Source organism: Telmatherina bonti (assembly GCF_933228915.1).
Source record: "Telmatherina bonti genome assembly, chromosome: 23".
NCBI lineage: Eukaryota > Metazoa > Chordata > Actinopteri > Atheriniformes > Telmatherinidae > Telmatherina > Telmatherina bonti.
Genome location: NC_136632.1, coordinates 9836522 through 9862832, shown reverse-complemented (window position 1 = coordinate 9862832; position 26311 = coordinate 9836522). Strand labels below are relative to the sequence as shown.

Below are 26311 nucleotides of genomic sequence, written 5' to 3'. Positions count from 1 at the left end.
TTTAGAATAAACCATTTTTCATGATTGATGTTGTAAAATTGAAATTGACTCATACAATGTGCATACTTGGATGTACATCATATAAACACACTTTTCTTTTTTGTTTTAGTGGTAGGTCAGTGAGGCCCAGCAGGAAGCAGGCTTGCTCTCGCATGTGTTGATTGTTTCCATGGCAATAGATAACAGGCTATTTTTTACTGATCATACAAAAGCGAAAATAAATAAATTGACAGAATGCGGCTGCCCAGTTAAATTGAAAGGCCAGTTATTTCTAAGTCTGGAAATAGCTGGAGCATTTCCCAGATGGCAAGTGTGAACACACAAATACAAAACTGCACTTATGTATGTGTGTATTTTCAAGAGTTTAGTTGTGTATACTGTAATAGCTCTGCTTTATGAGCGCAGTTATAGATGGCACAAAGCCATTGGCCAACATGTGACCACTGCCAGCACACAGTCGTGAGGGGTTCCACTCTCCCCCAGCTCTGTGATGTGAGATAATGTAATCTTTTGATTACAATACTCATTATGTGAAATGAGGTTTTCTTACTCAGTCACTTGTGTTATTATTTCCTGACCGATTATATCAATATGAAGGCCTCTCATCCATTCCTCCCTCATCTTCCCATTTCTCACATCTCCTGCTTGTTCATTCGTTTTTCTCTCCCACACCGCATTACCATTCCCATCGCTCCTTCCTGCTGCCTCTGTATCACACTTTTGCTATTTCCCAATACCTCAGTGCAGGCTCCTCTTGGTCCTTGTAATTTCTTTTTTAATCTCATTATCTGCCTTTCTTTTTCAATCTCACCGATCCCACACTCCCCTTTACCTCCTTCATTTAGCCCACTCTCTCTTACAGAGTCACATATCAGCAATGAAAGAAATTAAATTCCTACAGCTCCCACCGTAGCGCTGTTAAATTTTATTGGCTACTGAGCTAACTCTAATCTCAAAATCTTAAGACCCACTAGGAGACACGAGCCTGCATCACCGCTCCAACCTTGGTGGTTATATTTACTGTGAGTTCCCCATTATGTGTCTGTCTTCATTTTGTTTTGCTTCAGTTTTGCATAATTACTTTTCTATACACTCACTGGCCTCTTTATTATGTTCAACTCTGTGCAGTGGTCATGTAGACATGGTCAAGACAACTTCCTGAAGTTTATACCAAGCATTAAAATGGAGCAGAAAGTGGATTTAAGTGACTTGGAGCCTGCCAGGGTAGTCTGTGTATTTAAGAAGATGGTGACACAGAAGCATCTCCAGAAAATGATCTAAAAAAAAAAAAAAAGAGAGAATGTATCTAATGAAGAGCAGTTCTATAGGCCAAAATGCCTTGTTGGTGTGAGAGGAGGATGGGCAAACTGGTTGTAATGGTGTTAAGATTATTTTCTTGACACACCTTGGGTTCTTTCCTATCAGCTGAACATGGTTAAACATCACAGCCTACCTGAGTGTTGCTGCTGACCATCTCCATCCCTTTATGAGCACAATGTAGCATCTTCTGATGGATGCTTCCAGCAGCATAATGCACCATGTCACAAAGCTCACATCATTTCATACTGGTTTATTACACACGACCACGAGTTCACTGTACTCCAATGGCCTCCAGTCACTCGATCTCAATTCAGCAGATCACCTTTGTGATGTGGTTGAACATGAGACTCTCATCGTGCATGTGAAGCTTACAAATGTTCAGTAATGTGTGATGCATCATGTCAAAATGGAGTAAAATCTCTGATGATTGTTTCCAACACCTTGTTGTATCTACTGTATGAAGAATTAAGGCAGATCTGAAAGCAAGAGGAGGTCCTAATAGGTAGTTAAAGTTAAATAGAGGCAACATTTGCATTCAATCCATATAGTAGAAACATGTAGAAATGTCACAACTGACTGATTCTTGTTTTATTCCCAACTATTTACTGCTAGATAATTTAAATATGTGCCTGGCTTGTCCGTCTTATTGCTGTTCACATATCTGACATCCGCTGAAACCTCTTGATAGGTGTTATTTTTCTCTCCCCCACTTTGAGAGGTGGAGAAACCAGCTTGACCTTTCCACATGACATGCCAAGAGACTGATGCAAGAGCTGACAGAAACATAGGGTGCACCCGGTTACAAGGCCTTGGCAGAGAAATGCCGTTCATCAGTGTGGGACTTGTGGCCCAGTAGGCTTAGAAATGGGAGCGGGTAAACACATCTTTGAAAGTCAAGATTCATGTTATAGTTTTGATCCTGGTTCAGAAATGTACAAAATGCTTCTGGTGGTTGTTCTTTCAGTGTGGAAATATTGATGTAAAGCATAAAAAAATGTATGATAATCAGTATTATTGATGTAGGAAGGAGTGTTTTAATGCTGCTTCACAATTTTTCAAGCGACTCTCTGTGGACTGTGTGCAAGTATGTTTATTGATTATTTACACCATCAGTGAATTTGCATATCTAAGCAGATTCTCGTTCTGCTCTACGTTTATAAATGAATGGATTTTTTTTCCTTTTTTTACATTATAGGAGAACCTGTTGTTCAAAGCAGTCAGGCTTACCCGAGAAATCTAAGACTGGAAATGTGTTTCCATAAACCTTTTCTTTGCTTTTCTTCCCATGTCAGAAATGCACCGCGGCACCACTAAGTCAAGACGCTCTGTCTATCTTATAATTGGATGATCTTATTGTTAAAATGTTATTGAGAAAATGCGCTTATTTCTTCAAACTGTGTCAGAAGTCACAATACGTTTACAGATAATTGGATACCATAGTTCACAAACCTGCACATGCAGTCATAAATAAGACCACCCCAGTGGGACTTTTACAGTCTGCATTTACCTTTTAAGGTGTCTGTCGCTACTCATGTCCATCACCCTTTCACCTTGTCTACTGTTTTTGTCTGAGGCCTGAGAGTTTCCTAATTAGCTTGCCATTTGTGCATCCTGCAAAGATTTCTGGCCATGTGACTGCTTGCCACAAACATCGTCTGCTCCGAGTGTGTGACCGGAGTGCAAATGACACTTTTAATGAGTGGCTTACTATTTGCAGACGGGGGGCTTTGAAAGTGCTTTAAGAAATATGGATAGACACTGATTATCTAGCTTCTGAAAGAAGCATCCTCGAATGAAACTTGAAATGTTTATGAACTTTTTCCACCAGCGCTTGTGATAAGAATCCAACCAGCGAGTTATTTAGATGTCGGCTTTAATTAAAGATTAAAGTTGTTTAGATGCCTGTGCTTTTGTTAGTTCTTCTTTCAGTCCTTTCTTGAGGTTTTAGCTTCTTGAAACGCTTTGCTTTCATATATATTTCTAAGTGAAGCTTCTAGTATTCTCTCGCTCCTTCATGTGTTGCAACATTCCTGCTTTTAGAGGCTGTTTTGATCAAAGAAGAGCCAGTGGATTAATCAAACTCTTCTTCATAAATAAATCACTTTATTGACTCAGATTAACCAGGAACAAAAGGGTGTATTATTTTTGTCAAAATATATATAAATATACAAGTGACTTCAGTGTTGGCTCATCGGTAGATAAAAAAAAATGGCGAGGTCTGAAGCAGAGAGAAGTCAGAAGACAATAAGGCCCTTTTAATTAGATGTAAAGCACAGACATTGCTACATACTTCTCTGGCCCAAGGTTTTAATCAATGTGTCATTTGTTTTGCCCTCAAAAGCACTGTTATATTTACATGTTGCTGCAGCTCAATGATGTCTAAAGGCTCTTCTTTCTATACTCTGCTGCCTCTTTACATCTATTTTTATTAAAGTCACAGCAGACTTGATCAAATGCTGCTGTCTGCTTTTGCAGCGTTGATTCAAGTCCTGTCTTTTTATGCAGAAGGTTTTCTATCATTCAGTTCTTTAGTTTTAACAGTGTTATGATAGCCATAGTTGTCTGAAATGAAATAAGAATCGATAATCTATTATTCCACCATGTTCTGATTGCTTTTTGCACAACAAAGCAAAAGATGTTTGGGACACTGCAAGGACACAGGGTTTCAGCGAGCTTGCAGGCACGTCTTGCTTGTCTCAGTCAACAAGATAGCCTGGAAAAGATCGACTGCATGCGGCCAGCTCCAGGTGGGATCCCCCACTGTTAAGCAGGAGTTCAGTGCTGAGAGAGTGGTTGTGGCTGAAGCTCTGTCAGAACTCGTGAAGGTTATTGAAGTTTCTGGAGCATAATCAATACAGGATGTGTACAGAACCCTCTCTTTGACGGCCAAGGACACTTTGGGCTTTAAACTTCAAGCTAGCAACAAGGGATATCAGTCGATATGTTTTGTGACAAGATGCTTGCCAAGGGATTTGGTGGGAAAACGGCCGATTTCAATAAAGCCTTGAGAAGAGAACAAAGTTGAGATTGTTTTCTCGGCTGCTTTTAGCATGACTGAATTAAAAAAAAAAAAAAGAAAAAGGGGGGGGATAAAGAGAGGAAGGAAAATAAAGTGATATTTATGCTTTTAATTATTTTGACAATTGACTGCTGAGTTTACCCAGTGTCAAGTGCTCACCTGCAGCACTTTGAGCAATGTTCTCCTAATTGCGCTGATTCTTTGGTTGTTTGGGCCCTAATGGACAGAATGGAAGATGACTAACATAAAGGGTGGCATCGAGACATTTGAGTGATGAAGAAATAGACGACGTGCTGCTAATGAATTACAAAACCATCCCTCCATTAAGCTTCCTTTCTTTTTAATTTAACTTAGCACTCAACTCAATGGACTGATGCAAGTTTGGGACGAGACCCAAGCCACTCGTGTGTACGAGTTTGGTTGAATAGTTGTGGTGGAAATGATTGTCTTTGTTTGAGGAGCCCTGTCGAGAGTTGTTTTGTGTGTGTGCCCAATTATACAGACAGAAACTTTGAACTCTTGCACTTAGTCTTACAATGTACTGTGAAGTTGTAGCCCAGGTCCCACATAATTACACACCTCTTTTTTCACCTGAAGTTCATTGAGTTTTAATGTGTGTTGAATTTAAACAGGTCTTTTTCCCCCTTTGCTGTTTCTTTGTAATCCCTTTGAACTTTTAGTTGATGCGGCTGTGAAAACCCTCTGAATGAATTATTATAAGCCTGAAAACCTGTCAGTTGAGTTCATTTAATTTTCCATGTGCTCAAATTTTCAGACTGAAATCTAGAAACGCAGAGATAAGTTCTCCGTCATGTCTATAAATTCCCATTTTGTGTTTGCCAATACCTGCATCACTTGTGTCAGACCTCATCAATGCTCTGGGGTTTTACAAAATTAGAGCAGGCAACCATTTGGAACTTTGCTGAGGAGCCAATTGCTAATTAATATTGTGGACCATTGGATTTGTTTACTTGTGCATCGGTGGGGTTTTGCACTGCTGTGATGTTCAGGGTGCAGTCACTGAGGCAGCTCTTTGTTTTGGCGAAACAAAATCATGCCGCTGATCATTGCAGAGCTGGCGGTGAAGGACCTTTTTACCTCTCTGCATCACTTCCATCTCACTTTTGCCTGTTCTTTACTTTCCTGTCTCCAATGTCTCTGCATTTCCCAGCCTTCTGTGTTTCAGTGTTTATCTTTCTGATAAATTCTTTTAGTGTTTCTCATTCTCTGCTGAAATGAATCAACTCATTTTCCAAATCCCTACTAATTGTTTGTTCTCTTTTTTTAATCAATGTGAACTATTTCTACAGCTGCTGCTTCTCAGTATATCCCTGTATATTTAAATGTACCTCATAGATGAAATGTGGGCAGAACAATTTCCCTTTATGGGATTCTGTTAGTTTTTGGCCTATGTCTGAACAGTCACCATATGTAAGGTTTATAAACCATCAGCATTTCATAGATTAGTTGCACCATGATATAAATTTTATAGTCATCCTTAATCATCTTGTTATGGTTTGAAAAGTCAGTGTCAGGCTACTGAGAAAGAAAAGTGTCAGATGTGATAAAGGAATGTCAGCATGTTTAATAAGAAATGTGAACTATGTAACACAGTTTGGAGACTGTGGCCCTTATGAAAAGACAGAAAGCAGAGTTAGAGGCAGCAAATACTGAAATGCTGAAGGTGTCTTTGGGACAGGAAGGGATTATTCGGAATGAGTGCAACAGAGGCAAAGCACATGTTGATGTTTTGGATGCAAAATCAGAGAAACCAACCAGACATGTGAAGAGGAGAGATGGTAAATATATCAATAAAGGCTTAAACTGTCAGACAGGAAGTCTTGAGGAAGACCAAAGATTTCTGGATGTATGGAGTGAAGACAGGCAGGAAGTTAGTTGGTGTCCCAGTGTTTCTCAATTGCGGTCCTCAGGACCCCCTGCTCTGCATGTTTTATAGGCAACTAAACACACCTGAGTGAAATAAAGGGCTCCTTAAAAGGCTGCAAAGAATTTGATAAGGAAGTTCAATAATCTGACTCAGGTGTTTTGGAGGAGGATCAGGTCTAAAATAGGCAGGGCAGGGGGGCTTGAGGACCGGAATTGAGAAACACTGCTGTCTGCGAAGAATATAAAGAGAAAAAGAGGGTTAGAAGGAGGAAGATTATTTACTGTTGCGACCCCTGATGGGAATGGCTAAATAACTAAACAAACAACAAAAAACAAAGAAATAGCTTTCAGCTAGGTGGGGAACCCTTGTCCTCGAGGACCACAATCCTGCAAATTTTTCATGTATTCCTGGCCCAGAACACCTGATTGAAATCAAATGGATCCAACAACTTATCCAGATCTGCACAGTGATTCATTCATGTGAATCTGGTGTGTTTGGAACAGGGATAGAAAACTTTCAGGACACGGGCCAAGGTTCCCCACCCTGTAGCTAAATGACGCATTGTTTTGTGGAATAGATACTGGACTAGTGACTTGTTTATGAGTGATTTTGTCATCTTTCTTATATTACATTTAACTTCCCAAGTAGGGAAGCTGACATGTAGATGAAACTGATTTGAAAAGGTTCCTGTAAAACTTCAGGATAGAATATTTCAGAAAAACATGACTTCAAACCTAAATGTCATCTTAATCATTGCCATTTACAGCAAGACCTGAACTCTCTTCACGATCAAAGATTATTTGTTCGCTTTTAGAAATGGTCTTATCTGTCTTTATAATTAGTTTGCACACAGCACAGCAAGAGCGAGATATTATTAAATCAGTGTCATCTTGCTGGCTGAAGCATGGATAAAACAAATTTACACGAGATTGGCTTGGCGACAGAGTAACTTTGTTAGGACCAGTAAAGCATTTATTCTGGCACTTTGTAATGGAAAAAGAAATAATTGGGTAAATTTATGGTGATGCTGAGAAAAAATGTTGACTTGATTTACTCTGAAACACACTTTTCCACTTATTGGAGGGATTTCAGCGATGTAGTGAACTAAAGGATTGTGCCCTTATGCCAGAACAAGTCAGAGGTCCCTGAATCAAGGTGGGAAACCAATCATTTTTTAAAACCTCACTTAGAGGTGTTAAATCGGTAACACCATTTACTTCTTTAACTTCTTGTCATTCTTCTTTTCGTATTTCTGCCATCTCCCTTTTTCTCATTAACATTCTGTTGAGTTTTCAGTCTCCACTTATAATCCTCTGCTCTTTCCATTCTCCACAACTCTTTTTCCTCTGTTATCTCCTCTTCTTTCATCCTCTCTTTCAGTGTTACTTTCTGCCTCCCATCCCTCTTTGGCTCTATCTTTCTGTCCTAGCTGTCCAGTTAATTGCCTCCAAAGTTCACACTGTCTCTGGGCTAATGCAATTTAAGAAGGGTCGGAGCCCCTTCATCAGCCCAACGCTGGCATTTCATTAAGTCTGCTTGGGTGTTAGCTTGCAAGCGAGTGGGGGTTTCGCTCCATCAGCTCATTCATTAGTAATTAATACACTGATAGGATTAGCTGCAGCATGAGGCTAGTGGCAAGTGGTCACCGTGGTGTTGCCAGTTGGAGAGGGTGTGTTTGATAGGGCGTGGGTCTCAGCCATTGATGGGTGAAGTGTATTAAAAAGTAATTATGTGTGTGATGGGAGATTGTGGTTGAGCATGTGTATTTACAAGAGCGTTGGTGACCCGGTGCCATGGCCTCAGATTTAAATAAACTTTTTGGGGCTGAAAATGCTTAAATACAAAAGTGCCGAAAGTACTTGGGTGTAAGATTGCAACCCTACATAAGCCAGCATGTGTATTATGTTTCTTGACTGCATATTGAACTAAAGTGTGCTTATGCGTGCACATTTAGAATTGATATCAATGCAAGCACGTGAAGGCTTTCCCATGCATGATGGGGGTTGCTCTCCGCAGCGTTAATTGCATCATTATGGGTGGGATGGATCTCCATCTGCTCAGCCATTACTCCTGTCCCATTCTGGGTTGACCCACACTGCGCTTCAGAATTAGACACACACAGGCTAAATGGCCTTGCTAAATTATGAAGCTATTAGATATGGGAGGCTATTTTGGAACATATGTATTCACAGAGAGAAGAATGAAAGGCTGGAAAGGCAAGGCAAAGATGAACTAGGGGGAGACAGAACAAGAGAGAAAAAATAGAAATGTGAGGAATGAGAGATGAAGCCTAAAGAGATTTTGAAAAATGAGCACAAATGAAAGCAATAGTGGGGATGTGCAGATAGAATGATGGAGTAGAGGAAGTGAACTTTCGCTGTCTGGCCAGAGTTTCAGGGTGCTTGTTCCAGACTATTGTTGGAAGTTGATAAGATTTTTATGAAGCATGATGAGATGCTGATGGATTTCCACCATGGATCATACAGACAGATCAGGGAAGAATTTTTATGGTGATCATCAGAAGCACCCCGTCATGTCAGTGTCTCCTCAAAGTTGGGATTTTTTTCTTTAGAATATGTGAAACTTGTTCAGGAAAGGAGGACAGTTGATGAATGGGATCATGGAATAACACAGTAATGTCAGATTATTCCACGTGGTTTATGTTTTTAATTGTTTTCTTTTATTTTCTGTCCTTTGTAGCTGAATCTGATGAATTGACTGAGATCAAATAAAACCTTTGCATGTTTATCTCTTTCAGTGGTAAAAGTTAGTGTGTTTCTTTCTTTCAAGCCCTTTATAGTTCTGGTTTTCACACTGATGATTGACTTTATAACAATATAATAAACACAACTGCCTGTGCAGCATTTTACAAGATCATCTCTTGAATTGTTTTAAAGTAAAAAAAAATCACTTGGGTTTTGCTCAGTTTTTGCTTGAGAAGACTGAGACTTGTCTCGCCTTACATAAGTGTAGGAAAAAGAAGAATTTCCAATGCTTCTTTGCTCCCTTGCTTTGTAGCCTCTGACGGAGCGCTCTGTTTCATTTAGGTCTTGCTTATGGAATATCTGGATGTGAAGAACAGCCGGAGTGCCACAGAGCCGTCAGCTCAGCTCTCCTATGCCAGCACTGGCAGTGAGTTTGCTGCCTTCTTTGCAAAGAAAAAGCCACAGCGTGCCAAGCAGTCGCTCTTCAAGTAAGTAGTCTTTACTCTGTTGCGAGTGGTAAAAATCACCTTCCCTCCTTTAAAAACAAAAGAGATTGCAAGAAAAGATTAAGATAAATTCTGTAAAAACAATGATCTGGATATAAATCCACATTTTTAGAGAAAATATATCATATTTCACAAGCTGATACAACTTTTGAGGCTTTAATGAAATGTCTGTGATGTGTTTTGGTCAAAGTAACACAAACAGACCAGAATATACTTTTGTTTTTTTTAATCTGATTTGTAGTTTGGATCATTTTAATTATTATAGATAGACTTCAAAACACCAGTCTGACCCTACTCTGCCTCAGTGTCTGCCTCATTTCAGATCTGTAATACTTGAATCATATTTTAACGGTATGAGGAAAAAACACACACACACACACTCCCTAGACAGCTGGAAGGGCCCTGATCCATCACAACTCATCCATCACAACAAACAGCAGAGAGTAATGGTCAGTTTAGAAACCACTGAGAATTCATTTAGTAGTTCTTCAATCACAAATCTGCTCGATAAACCCCAAACTTTAATGCAGCTACATCTTGTTGGAATTTCTTCAGGTTTTGAGCTGCTATCTTTGAGAACGGTCACTTACTGTATATAGCCAGTTTTTCACCAGTTGTAATGGTGCATTCAGTAAAAAAAAAAAAAAAATGCAATAAATCCCCAGTTTTCAACCAGGAAAACAAATATACTGTTAATTTGAGATCAGATTTCCTTGTCAGGATAGAAAACAGTAAACAAAGCACTCATAGAGCAGATTGACTCATTATTTCTTTCTGTCAAGGAAACTGTAAAACTAATGAGGAGAGTTTGAGATGACAGTTAAGAAAAATACTTAACTTATCGCCTGAAGGAAATTTAATATCGTTAAAGGTTTGTCTTTTTTAAAATAATAAATAATTGATAATCAGTATTGTAACGACTGCTGGCAGGAGTGACCTCCTGTACCTTTCTGTCTGAAGCATCTCGGTGAACACACCCTTGTCTCCTCAATGTGTTGTGTGGAGGATGAGAAGATTGTGCAAAATGTTCATCAACTTGTGCATGCAGTCTTCCTTGTAAAGGAAGACTTCACGGACATCAGAGTTGTTCCCAGAATAGAGTCTAAATGTAGTTAACCCAACCCACGGGTGTTGGGGATAAGAAATGAGGCTGGATAACTGTGTAACTTTCTAGTGAAGTGACTTTACCCTGGAAACCTGAGTGACTTAATAAATATGACTTTTTTAGGGATTTTTTAGCAGCTCGACACAAAAGATCAGTCTGTAAAAGAATACCAATTTATTATTAATGTAAACATTGATAAATTAAAGGAGGTTTAAAAACTGACACCAGATTGTCAACATACCTTAGGAATAGTATCTGTTGATACTGGAAGTGCAGAGAGGTTGAAAGATGCTTTTGTTCAAATCAGTGTCTTTTCTGAACAATTGAGGCTAAAGGCTTTAGGCAACAAGTTACTAGTGTTATAGTTACCTGTTAAGCATTTTTTTTGTTACAATCTGGTCATTAATTGATAACAATAACGTTGATAATTAATGACCAGACCTTTCAGTTTAATAAAATAGCTATTTATTGTCTTTACTTCAGTATTATTACACAATTGTTTGTGTGTTAACCACATTCATATACACAACAAACACATAACATCTGCTCTGAAAGTTCATACCAGTTCAGCTTAGTTTTGTGTTGTTGTTTTGTGTTCACACCTGTTGAACGTTTTGTGTCTTGTAGGTTCGAATCGTCCTCCCACGCCATCAGTATGAGTGCCTACCTGAGAGAGCAGAGGCGAGAACTCTACAGCAAAAGTGGGGAATTGCAAGGTGAGGAGGATGATGGGGAGGGGGACAACTGAGGAACGGGGGATCGACATATACAGTACAGCTGGAATTGGAAAGTGCGGATAGACAGCAAGATGAAAAGGGGGGGGGAAGAGATGACAGAGTCAGAGGGGTTGAAAAGTATCGACAGTGAGAAGGGGGGAGGTTGGCAGGAAAAAAAAAGCAAATTGAACAGCTCTGCAGTGTGAAGGATAATTCTGAGAAGAAAAGAGCAGCGTGAGCAGAGACTGAAGATTGAGGTCAAGTGAATGAATGAAGAGAGACGAGGATGGGGGTTCATGTCTAGACTAAGAGAACACAACCAGCAGGGAACAGAGAAATAACTGAAACGAAAGAAAGGATAGATGGTAACAATTTGTTTGATCAGAATCTTTTTCGGTGAGAAATTTGTGCAAAGTGGAGGGAATATGAGCAGCATAGAAGAGGGTCATTAGGTGAAAGCGACGTGGTCATGTTTGGTTGATATGAGGGCGTGTGAGGTGGAAGGATTCAAGCGGATGTGGCGCAGATGAAGAGCTGGAAAGCAAAAACATGAGAGAAAGGTGACGCCGGTGCAGCGGAGACAGAAAGGGCATGTCGCAGTTTGAGAAGTTTCACTTAAGAGCAGAAAGGCAGACAACAGGAGCCGCGGAGAGCCAAGCGGAGATGGAGAAAAAGATTGAGGAGATTCAGAGAACCGGGGGACTTGGCAGAATTCGCCTACAGGGAGGGGCCTTGAAAAGCTCTCACTCACACATTCACACCAACAAAATAGCACAGTGAGTGAGCTACACAGCCAGACCCTGGAGAGTCTAAACTGTTCTGCTGCCCCTACTTCTCTTTTTTTCCCTCTCTCTCTCTCTCTCTCTGCCTTCTTGTTCTTCTGTTTATGACCTTGAGGTTTCAATCAGCAATGCCTGGCGGCACTGTTTGCTGCTGTCTGCTGCTATTCCTCTTTTTTCCCATATCAAACTCCTTTTTGACATTGTGTGGGTTAAATAGAAAAAGAATAAAATGTTCTTTTTAAGCATTAAAGGATATATTGAGCAACATTAACAGCAAATTCTGACTATTCGTTGCTTAAAAACTTCACATGATGTAGTCTTTATTGATTTTCTTTCAATATTTTGATTGGAAAGCAACTTTAGAAAATCTGAATCTGCAGTTATAGTAGATATCACAATGCGTTCGAGTTGTTCTTGTTCTTTTCTTGACAAGAAATCCACACACAGCGGGCGAGTCTGTAAATATAAAATGAAAGAACCGCATTGATTAACTGCAGATAAAAGAAAGCCTTGCATAAAGACTCACTTTTTCCTTCTTCCATCTGTCGGCGCCAAAGAAAGAAGGTGGAAAAACATTTTTTTTTATTTGACTGACTGAATGCCTCGGAGCGTTTATAAGAAGATGAGATTTCTCTGGGTTTTCATTTCACCTGTCACAATGCGTCGCAGCGGCCACAAGCCCAGGCCAGGACATGAATGGCTGAAAAGAGATTGAAGGAGTAAGAAATCATTTAGAAAGTGAAATAAGTCGACTGTGATGGAAGGAGGGGGGAGATTGATGGGGGGGAGGGAGGGAGAAGGAGGAAGGTTAAAAGTCATTGTTTTCATCAGGGTCCAGTGAAGAAGCCATTAAGAGATTTCTGAGGGAAGAAATTAGAAGAATATGTATGGAGACAGTGTGGAAAGGGACTTCTTCCTCTCTTTTTAAATTAAACTTACGAGGCAGGGAGGGAGAGGGAGGAAAAAGAGTTAGAAATGAGAGATTGAGTTGATGAACACTTCTGGCTCTGGGATTACTCAATACTTAAAGATTAGTCATGTGTGTCCTTTGGTCTCCCTCTTGGTGTTTCCTGAAGTACATTTGTTTTTTGTTTTTAGCAGTCTGCTTCAAGTCAATGCAGTTATTAACTTGAACTCTTACAAACACAGACCTGAAAATAAGAGTTTGATTGTTCATTTCCCATCCAGCTATGCATCGTTAACAAATGCATGTAAATGCTGATGCTTAAAATGGAATATAAAATTACTGCTTCAGGTTATTCTGTTATTTCTGCAAAAGTTGCTCCTGTATTTGTTCAGTTTGTGGGGGATTCTTCCAGGAAATGCATTATGTATTGGATTTAGAAAACTGTCACCATCATCCCGTTTGAAAAAACACAAGATTGCTCATCATCTTTTTATAGATTTTCACCTTTTGACATTCATATAGAGGCATCAAAAAGCAGGAGTTAAGCTCTTGGTGAAACAGATTTTTTTTATAATCCTACAAAGGTTATTCTGGAAATATTTGCTGAAAAGATGAAGAATGCCGCACACAGAACGTTCCCTGTGCAGAGAGAAGATGTTTTTAGGATGCTACAGTTGGCTAGCAGAGTTGAGAAGCAGTACAAAAAGTTTTACAAAGCAAAGACACCAGAGACTGAATGTAGCAGAGGCAAAGAAAACAGATTCCCAGCTGCATGGGAACAACATCACATGAACAGACCGCTCAAAAGTTTAGGCTGATCAATACTGGGAGGACAAATGGGGGGGAAAGGGACATCACACAACACCAGAGCTGGGCTAAAGATCAGACCACAGCCACCTCCCAGAACAAGAAGCAGTTGTTGTCATCACTAAAACACGTATCCAACAGTGATCCTCAGACATGAAGAGCTTCACCAGGAGCCAGTATGATCCACTTTCAGAAGCAGAATAAGCTCCATGATAACCAGCCATTACAAACATCCTCATCTCAGAAGAAACACTCATCAGACGTGTCAGAAGAGAGCCGGGAATTCCAGACAAGGAGAATGAGGCTTGTGAGATCACAACACTTTTGTATGACCGACCGATAACCTTCATCTCAACAAATGGATGGTCCTTTCAGGCATCACAGTAACTCCGGTGCTCCAGGGACTCAGTCCTGCAAAGTCTTGGCAGTTTCCCTGTTGCAGTACACCTAACTCACATTAATGGGTTATTAGCAGACTAGTGCAAAGCTTGAAGTCAAACTCTGCTAACTTGGTCTGAGAGGTGTCGTGCACAGTGGTGTAGGGGTTAGCACATCAAGAAGGTCCCTGGTTCGAGCCTCGTCTAGGGTTGGTTTCTCCAAATTGTCCCGAGGAGTGAACGGTTGTTTGACTAAAATGGATGGAGGTGAGGTGTGTTGCAACAAGGAAACTTTAGTAGTGGGGTTGCCCTCCCCAACCCTAAACTATGGCATCATGTTCATCATGTTCGTGTCAGCAAATCTTAGAGAAAACTGGAAACAGACTCAAAGTCAAAAATCCTTTTAGTTTGACATTTTTCATTCAGAATGAAGTGTATACACGGATAATTTTTCTTACGATAGAGCTTTCAAACAGATTGCAACGTATATTTGGCTCGTAGCTACAGAGGGTGCAAAGAGATCAGCCAGAGAGTGTGGGAATAAGGTCAAAGCACATCCAAGATGTGGATTGTAGCAGTCATCACATACCCAAATAAAGTACTAAGCTGGACATGATTGTCATCAGTAGATGGAAACCTTTCATTTGCCATTTGATATATCGTTCACTAAAGTGAAATACATCCCAGTTCCAACAAAAAGTAAAGCACACAAAATGCAGTCTTAGACAAATCCCATAAACCAGTATGTTATTCACCGTAGAGCATGTACAGTTTGTAAAATGCAGCATGATTTGGTCATTCATGAAAAATATTTGCTTATTCTGAATTTGCTCCTTTTCAATATCTTTAAAAAATGTTTTGTTGTTTGGTTCCAAGTTAAAAGCCTCTCTCTCTGCATTTAATATGTTTGCTACGCTTGATTATGAATAAAATATAAATTGATGAGATTAGCACTTAATTGCATCTGTTTTTATTTACATGTTACACGTTGTGGAAGTGAGGTCGTACATTTAATTCCTCAAGCGACTACAATTTATCTTGTGTCTTTTCCAGACTCGCGATAACAAGGGATTAGAACTTAATGCAGACATTTTTGAAACCTATCTGTACTCTCACATCTCTGATGGGTTTGAAATTAATCTGTAAAATCTGTAATTCATATTTCTAGAGTGTAGTCAGGACCCCCCATACATCATTATTATAAGTGTGCATGCAGCCTCACATGCCCCTCATATACACATGAAAACACACAAGGGGGACTTAATTGCTTTCTTTCTCATTGTGCATGCTTCAATTAGTCCAATGCTTCATCTAAAGACTTCATTACTACTCCATATGTGGTTACATCTGGAATGTGTGATCTGAACGCATGTATTAAGACTACAAGTTAGTGTGTGTTTTATAGTGTGTACATACATCAGATTCTTCAGCTGTCTGTCTAAATAAATGTGTATATATTCTGTGTTGGGGTGTGATCGTGTCCTTTGCAGAGCCCTGCTCCAGAATCAAAGAGCCTCGTCGAGATTCAATCACAGTTTCCATGAATAAATGATGAAAATAACAATTTTCTATTTGTAGATGTGTTTCCATTCCCCTATATTTCTCAGTATGTGTTCCTGCCACAAGACTTTTACATCCTCGGCCTTCTCCCCTTCTTTTATTGCCTTTCTGTTGTGGGGAGGCATCAGGATACCGCAGTGGTCATCTGTGAGGTGAACTGTGAATATATCTTAGTAACTACTGCAGCCTTGCAAAACTCTATGATGCAATAACCTTCCTTTTTTTAAAAAAAAAAAAATTGTATTTCTTCTTGTTCCCCCGCCTGCTCACTGTGTTTTGTACAACGTTGCGTTTGTCCCGGGGCGAATTCGAAGCGACAACCCCTCTACATTTTGCAATCTGAACAAGCACGTGCACAGAAATATACTACTTTACCTGCAGGCGCATGCATACACTGTCATTCGTTCTCAGTATTTCCACCTCTGACCTCCTTCATCTCGTAAGATGTGTTCGTAATCAGCTTGGTTCAAAATCATTTTCACACATTCTCTGTTTATTCTACTCAAATTGGCTTGTTCACGGTGTGTCTGCAAAGAAAGCGGTCTGGCTTTGTCTCCCTATGCAAGCAATCTCGTTACAAACAGCTCTCCTTCTGCCCATCCTTTCATACCTAAAGCTACGCCTGTGGTTTGGGTGAAAAAAGCTTGTGCTGTATGTATTAGGGGCTTCTCGGTCGTTTACAATGGCTTCCTATTCCCATGACGGGGGGAAAAAAAGCGTGGAAAGGAGGAGAAGACGACTTGGTTGACTAGAAGTGGTGTTCCTTGTCATTTTGATGGGTACACCTCAGTTGAGAGGTGAGGGAGAAGAGGTGCAAATGGAAAAACGTCTAGCGGGAGCGGCAGTGGTGGGACTGATGGCGGGGATGATATTTAGGGGTGTGGCTGGCAGATGCTGAAAAGTCACGTGCTCACATGAGTGTGTATGTGTCTGTTTATACAGTGTTTTAACAAACATCATGTTCCTGCCAAGTGATGTGTGATGTTACACTCTTTGGCATCATGATTGCTGGGTGTGGAAAGTAATATACCGAGGCTGAGGTGAGTTTTCACAAATGCTTGTGCCTTTCAGAGGGTTGATGGAGCAATTAGAGGATGATTTGAAGAAACGAATCCCTCATTGTCTGCCACATCAGACTCTTATTATCGCACCTTTTTCATTTACATATCTTTCAGAAAAGCTGTTTTCTAGGTGTGATCTAATTCTTAGGCAAACGAATCCAAAAAGGAACTTAAATTCACTTTTATTGTGGAATCACTGGCTTGTCTTTTCAGTGATTCCTTCCCCCCCCCTTCGTCATTTTTTTCATTTGTCGGCAGATTTCAAGGATAATGGTCGCTCCTTCATCTTGCGGAGCGATCAATAGTTGACTTCCACTGACCTTGCAATTATAATTTATCATATTCATAAATGCAACATTAGATGGAGTTGAAATTTGTTGGCAAAAAAGTCAATGTTTATTATGGGATTATGTTGCTAAAAAGTCGAAGAGATCTGCTTAGCAGCTATTGATGCTTCCAGTTCACATTTTTAATATCTTTGCCTCGCTTCTTGCTTTAATCTTCTACATTGACGATCTGTCATGATTTGATGTTTCATGCTCATTTTTCTTTTTTAGTGTGTGGTTTCTCTTGCTGTTTCTGCAAAAGATTCATAATAGAAACTATAAGTATATGTGCTGGTGTTGCAAATAAGCGAGGAACATGCTCAACATGGACCTGCCTTTAAAAAAAAAAAAAAAAAATCAGTAATTCCGGCTCGGCTTTTGGTGAAACTTTCATCAACTCTACTATAAAAACACTTTAACTTGGGAGTTTGAGTTGGATTTGCTTTTTAACTAATTCATAATTTAGCTGTCAGTCCCAAAGCCATTTTAAATTTTATATTAGATACCGCAGTGCTGTGCAATTAAAATCATTATCTGCTTTCAGTAAACCTAATTGCTCATTTCCAACCTGTGTATAAATTTTTCATCCTCATTGTGCTGCAGATTATGTGGATAGGACTGAATTATAAAAATAGATGAATAAATAAATAGATAATACTGTTTAAACAGGTTCAGTAAAGAGGAGGTTTTCGAGGCTTCTGTTGTCAGAATCGAGCAAATTTAGGGGTATAAGCAGTCAAGCAGCTGCTTCATAAACGTAACTCGTTTAAAATAAAAATGTTGCTTAAAACAGGTTTGAATGGATAAACATCTTGCTGTGGACCAGTTGTTTTACTGGATTACTTTTACTGGACACTTGTTGTTTTTAACAGGATCATTTTTGTTGAAGTGAGATCTGCTACTGTAGTAGAGTTTGATGATTGGTCAGAAATAAGTGTTTACTGAATCTGTCGGTATGATTTTAGCCTGGAATGATGAACACCTTTCAGATCTCAAGATTTTTATTTTTCTAATGGTAACGTGGGAACTCAGATGGTAGACTGAGTATAATACACATTTGTCACTATCTGCCCTCAGGATGGCTAGTTTCAAGGGTTAAACGTCTTTTTTTTTTTTTTTTTTTTAAACAAAACAAAGCAAACTTAGTTTACTTGGTTATTTAGTTTTTAAGTTGTTTGTATCCAAGGTGGTTGTTGTTTCCCTTTCGGCTTTCTCCCCTGACTGGTTCGCCACAGCAAATTGTCGGCTTCCAACCATCGAGCTGGTACAAAAGCCCCATTCGCACGGTGTACTTTGCATGTTTTACGCTGGTTGTATCCATTGTATATTGTTGTATTTTTATAACTGTCAGGGTTTGTGGAGATGTGTGGACGCAAATGCAGAACTGAGAGGCGGGAGGCAGATGTATTACGAGAAATAACGGTTTAATCCTGACACAACGAACACAGGACAGAAGAAACATGACAATGATCTGACAAAGGAAGCTGAGAACCAAGCAGTATAAATTACACTGAAGGACTAATAAGTAACAGGTGAAGTAAATGAGGAAATAAAACCAGGTGAACTAATGAACAGAAAAGCAAAACAGGAAAAATACACAGGGAAGTTAAAGAAAAAAATAAAAACAGCTAAATAAAACAGGAAAGAAGAACTATAGATTACACCTAAAACGCCGCACCATGACTTCTGACATGTTGCCTTGAATGCTACTACATAGATGATGTTTACTCCTAAACCAAACCCCAATCAAACAAGTCAGGTGTTATATGAGATTGTTTCTTTTCAGAATATTATGAAGCCACCGGCATCTGGTTTTTCTCATTTTAGTGTTTCAAAGTGCCTTTCCAGTGGCCATCATCCTCACAGAACGTCACAGACGAAGGCTGTCATACTGAGCAGATGTAAGTCCGATTAGTTTGACAGCCAACATCAAGCAGACGCGACTTCACGACACAAACAACATGTTGCACTTTGATGTCGTGGTGAGAGTGTCTCTGGAAAACGACGTGTCGCTTCCTTATCCAGCTCCACAGCTTCATGAACGTGGAAGTTTGCCTGATGCGCTGTTACTGTGAAAACAAAGTCATTTTCAGGCCTGCATATTGCAGAAAGCAAACACACACACACACACACACACACACATTACTGCACGTCTTATCTCGCTGTGTATTATTTGTATGTTTCTGGGCTCGTCATGTTCAATTTGCCTCTACATAGATACTGCGTGATAACGCTGATAACAAGATTAGAGACGTAATTCCCTCGAACCTCCTCTTCCAAGGCACTCATTCATGTGCTCATAAATGCACAGAGTTGAGTTTTCATCTGTATTGCTTCCCAGTTATTAAATTATAGGAGTCCTGTTGATGAAATTAGAGCAGAGCATGGAAGCAATGTGGAAAATGAACTGTGGCTCGCAACAGTAATATTGTGATTTTGCTGTCATGTATCTAACAAAGCCTCTGGTTGTGGTGCAGATGGGCTTAATCCAGATAATAGAAAACATTTAGAGGGAAAATCAGTGTTTCGTGAATAGGCTGTGTGTGGTTGTTTATTCATTTTTGTCTTTGAATCAATGTTTTCAATTATTTGCCTCCTTTACTTGATGGATAAATCTCAATTAAAGCAAGGCAATAAAAGCCTCGTGTGTGTGTGTCCCAATAAATCCTGTACAGGAAGAACTTTGCGATGTTTAAGATGTTTTAGGGATGATAGACGTTAAACTAAGATAATATGACATCAGGTCATTTATAATTTATTATGAAGAGCAGCAGCTTTCTTTAAACATGAAGAAAACAGGATTAAAACTGCATTGTTTTAGTGTAAATCATTAGTTGGGCTGACTTAAAAGACACAAAGCTGCAACACAATTTGAATTCTTAGCAAGTTAAAGCCCAAACAGTCTCAAAATTTGAGTTACAATTACAAGTTAATAATAAATGCAGTGAGAAAATGGAATATCTAGAAGTGGGGATGTCAGAGGGATGCCAGAGATGACAGAGAGAAAATAAAAGGTTGGAATAGTTTACACAGTGCAGATATTCAATCAGAGATGGAGCATAGTTTATTTTCCTAACCTGAGGCTAATTTTAATCATGGGGTCTATTATTGTTGGTTGCTTTGACTGTCAGCTCTGTGTTTACTTTTAATCTCACACTTGCTGATTGGAGAAGAATAAATGAAAAGTGAATGGAGAGCGGGAGGGAGGAAAGGATGGGTAGAAGAGGGGCGTGTGGAACTGAAGGCTGTGGTGTCGCGCCCACTGCATGCAGATACACACAGACATCTCGAGCATTCCCAGCATGCAACAGGTTGTTCCGGTGAAGCCATGCAATGTGCTCCCTGATCCCCTGCTGGGTTAAATTAAGGATGTGATGCCACTTGGTTTTCTGGCCGTTTTGATCTTAAACTCAGGAGCTTTTCTGCTTTCTCATGCTTGTTTCAAATCATCTTGACCATCAAAGACATTTCTGTCTGCCATATTTTCTTTGTAAAAGGTTCTCTGACTGATTTTCCCATTTAGAGTGTTGTTTCCTGTTAGAGAACAACTTTACTTGACAGAAAGCACTTTGGATAAAACCAGCATATAAATGTAGTCCATTTGACACCCCCATTTAGGTTTAATGATTTCGTGAACTCGCTAACTCTAGCATGATGGCTTTCTTCATTTTGAGCGGGAAGTTATTCCTTCTCCCATGACTTTGAAAGAAAATACATTTCCATGAATACAGCTTTGTATTCTATGTTATTGTACACAGTTTAATGCATAGTTTCAGTCAGTATTTCTGCTTCAGTGGACTTTTTGAAATGCTAATCTTTCTGCTAACATAAAAACACAAAGGACAAAACTTTCAAATCGACTTTTTAATTTGGTTTATTTAATTACAAGTGTGTTATTAAAAGCAGTTGAATTTTTCCACTGAATGACAAAAATGTTAGCATGTTCACTCAATTGTATTTCTTAAAGAGAAAGGAAATGACCGTCCGCAGGTTCGGCTTTGAAGAAATAATTGGAATCTGCTGAGAAAAATTGCTGTCTGTGCATCTGTAAAGCCATGCACATGTTGTGATCACAGTTCAGCACAACACAGCTGAAACGGGTCGAGTCTTGGGATCAAAAGCAGCTGTGATCTGTCCGGCTAGGTTCTGACGAGGTCTGGCAGGAAGCCGACTGGGCGACATCACCAGCTCTCAGCTCTTTCCCACCATGCATACAAAGTAGGACACAAACCTTCACAATCACACACATTTTTACATTTTTATTTACCCCGCTTTTTTTATTTTTTATTTATTTATTTTTTTTTTTTTTAGTATCCAAGTTTCTGTTGACAAGTTGCAATTTGACAAATGTGTTTGTGCAGCATCTGCATTTTTCCACAGCGTGCACAGCAGCTGCTGGCCAGTACAAAAGCCGAGAGAGGAATTTTCTTTTCCTTTGATTGAGGCCCCAAATCTGATGCTAGCAAGCGCTGCACTTTTTAAGCTAAATTGTGCAAACAGTAGGAAATATATGGGATAATCCAATTTTCACCCTCAACGGTCTCATTTGTCTGTAGCTGTTACGCTGCGAAAATGAGTTTGGAAGTGATCAACTCAGGTCATATTCTCAATGTACAAATCAGATCCATTTAAATGGGGGTGCATGCTCACAGAGAAATCTGACTGTCAAGTCGGCCGCAAATTCACAGAGCCGAAAACCTGCTGATCTAATAGGATCGGCTCCCGTGTCAATAATTCATGAGTCTCTGGTCAATTCCGGGCTTCCTATTCCACTCAGACCGTCTTCATGTCTGATTGGGTCTTAATGAGAGCTTTCTATTATTAAAATTAATTTGATGGGATGGTATCTGCTGCTCCACCAACCATGAGACCAAATCCACCCCACAGCTGGGAATAAATTGCATAAATAAATTATAGTATAAATAAATTCAGGTATAAATTGAGTTGGATTAATTATTAAAAGAGTCACTGTGGCACACAATGTGTCTCTGTGGTCTTGATTTTAATTAATTCACATCTGTCAGCACTGGTATGACAACACTTCTCTGCAGTGGCAGAATGAATATTAATTGTTGGTGGCGTATGCTGTTTGTCTTTCAAACTTGAGCAACGTTTATGCTGATAAAATATGCAAACTTAAAGTTGTAGCATTGGGAAATTATAAGACTATGGACAGATGACAGAAATTTGACTCACATTTCAGGTTTTCCTGCCTGGTCGGAAATACTGAGCATGTGGCATGAATGAATGAATGGATGAAAAATACTTTATTTATCCCCAAAGGGAAATTCAATAATTTAATAATATTGCAGTCAGTAAACTTTTTTCTTGAACTTTTTTTGACACAGTTAAAAAAATTCAAAATCTAAAAGCAAAGAGAAAATATTTGGTTTACAAAACCTTTTTGTAAATGTGATTTTGTTGGCAAAAGAAATGTTCATTGGTTGCTCTGAATGTACAAACTTCCATATTTAATGGCTAAAACATGAAAGAAGCTAAATTAAAAGCTGAATTAAGTTCTAAATCTAATTTTATTTCTCCTTGTTTGACTTTTTAAACTTTTTAAAATTTGGCCTCTTAAGCTTTTTTAAAAACATAAAAATTAAAAGAAAAGAAAAAAACTTGAAAGAATTGTTTTATTCGCTCTGCTGCGTTTTCAGTTCCTGCCACCATAGCATCAAATGAAAGTCAAAACCAGCAAATGGGAAGATAAAACATTAGGAGGACCAGTTGGGGAGCGTCATGGTTACCACTGGATCACCGAATTGGGTAAAATCTTTTGCCAAGGCAGACAGATCCTCTTTTTTTGTTTGCTTGTATGTTTTTACACATTTCCTCTCTTTATAATTTATCTATTATTAATGTTTCTTTTGCAGCTTATTGTAATGCTTTTGTTTTATGTTAAAGCACTTTGAGTTGTCTTGTGCATGAAATGCAGCATACAAACTCTCCTTGCCTCGCCATCGGTGACCTTACAAGCCATAAAAAGAGTCAGTGTATATATATCCGATAATACATATTCCCACATATGTCCTCATACAAAAAAAATATGAGTCTGATTATAAACCTCTGCCTTTATTTCCCTTCTAATTTACATTTCTGGATCCAAAGCAGATTGATCCCACTTGTTATCATCCCTTTGCCTTTCTGGGTGGCTTTCATCAAGCCTGCCTTCCTCGCACACTTGCAGATGCACACAGACACACAGTGTTCTCAGGGGACGGAGAAGTGTGTAAAAGAAGGCATCACAAGTTCATTCTTTCCCCGTCTAAATCTGGGCATGGCTGGAATTCATCACAGGATCAGACCGTTTCTCATCAAACCCAGGAAAGTGTAGCTAATGCAATTTCACTAAGTCACTGCCTGACTTGATTAGATGTGGGCTGAGAGTGCATGGTTAGTCACCACGGGGGTCTCGAAGGGTGTCACTATGTGTGGGAGTGTGTTTGAACATGTGGTGTGTATGTAGTCTCTGTACAGCTTTTTCTTGTCTCTGTGTGCCTCACACACCTTGCAGGAAAAAGGTGCATGTGTCTTTGGTTTGCATCAAAGCTCTTCTATGATTTGTTTATGTGTGACAGTCCCTATACCTGTTATCCACGTAATTCATGGATATTTTTATGGATAACTGCCTGCTTAGGGATCTCTCTCATTGGCAATGCTGTTACCCTCTAGAGGGATTTAAGGCAGATTTGGCCACATTAGAATGTGTCACTTCTCCTTGCCCAGATTTCACTTGCTACCCCACTGAGCACCAGGCTTCCTCCATATTCCTTTCCCACTAATCTTGGATCAGACTACATCCCAAGAGACACCGATGCACATAAACACCTATCCAAACAACACAGACAAATTCTCAAGTACACAAAAAATCAATCAAACAAACAGCATCAAACTTTAACACGCTATATTGAGACAAGGCTGGCAGCAGTTTGGTGGCATCCTGACCTGGATCTGGAGCCACCCTTTCACGTCTAGACAACTCAGAGAAATGCTATGCATATTAAGCTGCTCCTAATTAATATTCATCAGTGCTATGCCCTGTTGGCAGCTGGTCCCAGACCCATTGGATCAATGAGGTCTCTGCCTCGCTTTTTTGTCTGACATGGATGCAGATGTTTAGAGCATGAAATTAGACTGGTCACAGTCATGGGGGATACATGCACGGTAGTCTGTTTGGTGTGTGTAGTTTCCAGCTGGAAGTTGCTGTCAGAGTGCATGAGAATAGCTAACTTCCCCAGAGTGTGTGACATGTCGATGCTATTCATGGGAAGTTGAGTACTTGTAAGTTGGTGACGAACAGGACAAAAGTTCAGCCGGCTCTTTTCACACTAACGACGAGTGAATGAGAAGAAAGTAGAGGGTCTGAAAGTGCGTTGGTGGAAGCTTTGTTTGCGAGCCTGTAATCAAGTCTTTAATTGAATTGGCACCAAAGATAAGATAATTGCAAAGTGAGATGGAGAAAGACAAAGTTTGAGTGATTTGGACATCATCTTTGTCGTCTCTTAGCAACACAAAAGCAGGGAGATTTCCTGGCAACAGATGAGCATTGGAAAGCCTGGATGTAAAGGTATGGGATGGAATGAAAGCTTTTCTTGTCATTTTAATGACAACGCGGAGAGTGTTGTCTCCCACACTTGTTCAAAATGAAACTTGTTCCATTAGAAATGTATTAAGGAACTCTGCACGGGGGACAATGAGCTGATATGCATTTGAATGCAAGGCTAGGACGGCTGCACAGGTAGCGCGGCGAGGCTTTCGCACGGTAGCGACGTGTCTTTGTACTGAGGCACATGAGCTTCACCACATGAAAATGAAACAAGGAAACGGCAGAGCGAGGCTTTGTGTCCCATCAAAAACCATTTCAGGATACACGCATGCACACAAATCCATAACCATTTCCAAACCTGCAGATTACTTTGTTTAATTTTTACTTTTTTTCCCCCCTTTTCATCTGACACAACATACTGACTTATTTCAACTATCAGAGTGAAATGAAAGAGCAGGCTGTGTGGTGCAGCTGTGATTTAAAAATATGAAAGCAAGATTAACTCTGTGGCTGGCTGGTTTTTCCAGTGTCATGGAAGTAGTGTGAGTATGATGAAGCAAAATGAAGAAATGTGAAAGAAAAGCACCTATGAAAACCAGTAAATTAGTTCCCTGTTTGCTCTCATTGTCACGTTGGAACACCTCAACCTATCAAACCTGCCCTCTAACTCCTGATGAACCCTCTATCTAAACACGTGCATGTGCATCAGCATTCATGCGTGATATTCTTTCAGAAACATTTGCACATACACAGTCCTTTTGCTCTGTAGTTTACCGTATTGACAACAAGTGGCAATTTCGTCTCCATCAATTCTATTGATTACTTCAGGATGAGCGAAGGTAATGAGCTTCGGTGTTCTTTCTCTCCCCTGTGATCTCACCTTTCCACCTCTCTGCAGCAGTCTCCCCCACCCTTGGGATGCTACGTGCCAATGATTTTCTGATTAACCCTGTTAGCTGAGGGGTTCACCTACGCAGTGACGCAGGGGCATGCGAGGGAGTGAGCATGTGAGACGATGGATCAAATGATGTGTCAAATATGGTTCATGGTGTACCCCTTGTAATGATTGAATGCTTTAATATTTTGAATATTTATGTTGAACAATGTCAGATTAATTAAAAACTATTGATTATATGTCATTGATCTGGGACAAACAGGTGACAGTCAATGTTATCAGTGACAAAGAGAGATAACTGCTGTCAAATTGCTTATATATTATTTAAATGGTGCAGAAAAATGCTTCAAACAATGTGGAGAGATGTATTCAGAAAAAAGACATATATATATATATATATATATATATATATATATATATATATATATATATATATATATATATATATATATACTTGCTTGCTTTAAGCCTAAACGTCCTCATGGCAGCATTGATGTGTCCAAGATGCTTCAAGTCAAGACCTTTTTTCTTGTCCTTTAAGGTGGTGCTGATGACAACCTGATTGAAGGAGGAGAAATGAAGTTTCTTTGTAGGCCTGGAGCGCGGAACATCACTGTAATCTTCCAGCCTCTTCTCAGGTACAGGACCAGCATAACACTGAATAATCCAGCCAAACAGGGTTCAAAGTGGGTTAAAGTTGCATCAGAAATGCATCCAGCATCACAAAGCACATCTGCACTGACACTTTTCCATGATTTTAGTTACTTGTGTTGAAATGCCAGTATAAG

At 39.6% G+C, this 26311-nt stretch overlaps 1 protein-coding gene across 1 annotated transcript in view; it reads left to right on the top strand.

Moving 5' to 3' along the window:
- exoc4 (exocyst complex component 4) overlaps window positions 1–26311 on the top strand; it is a 127414-nt gene that overhangs the window by 15642 nt on the left and 85461 nt on the right. The window contains exons 9-11 of the mRNA XM_079262877.1: window positions 9275–9420; window positions 11171–11259; window positions 26065–26161. Of these exons, the coding sequence (XP_079119003.1) occupies window positions 9275–9420; window positions 11171–11259; window positions 26065–26161 (332 nt within the window). The remainder of the gene's footprint in view (window positions 1–9274; window positions 9421–11170; window positions 11260–26064; window positions 26162–26311) is intronic.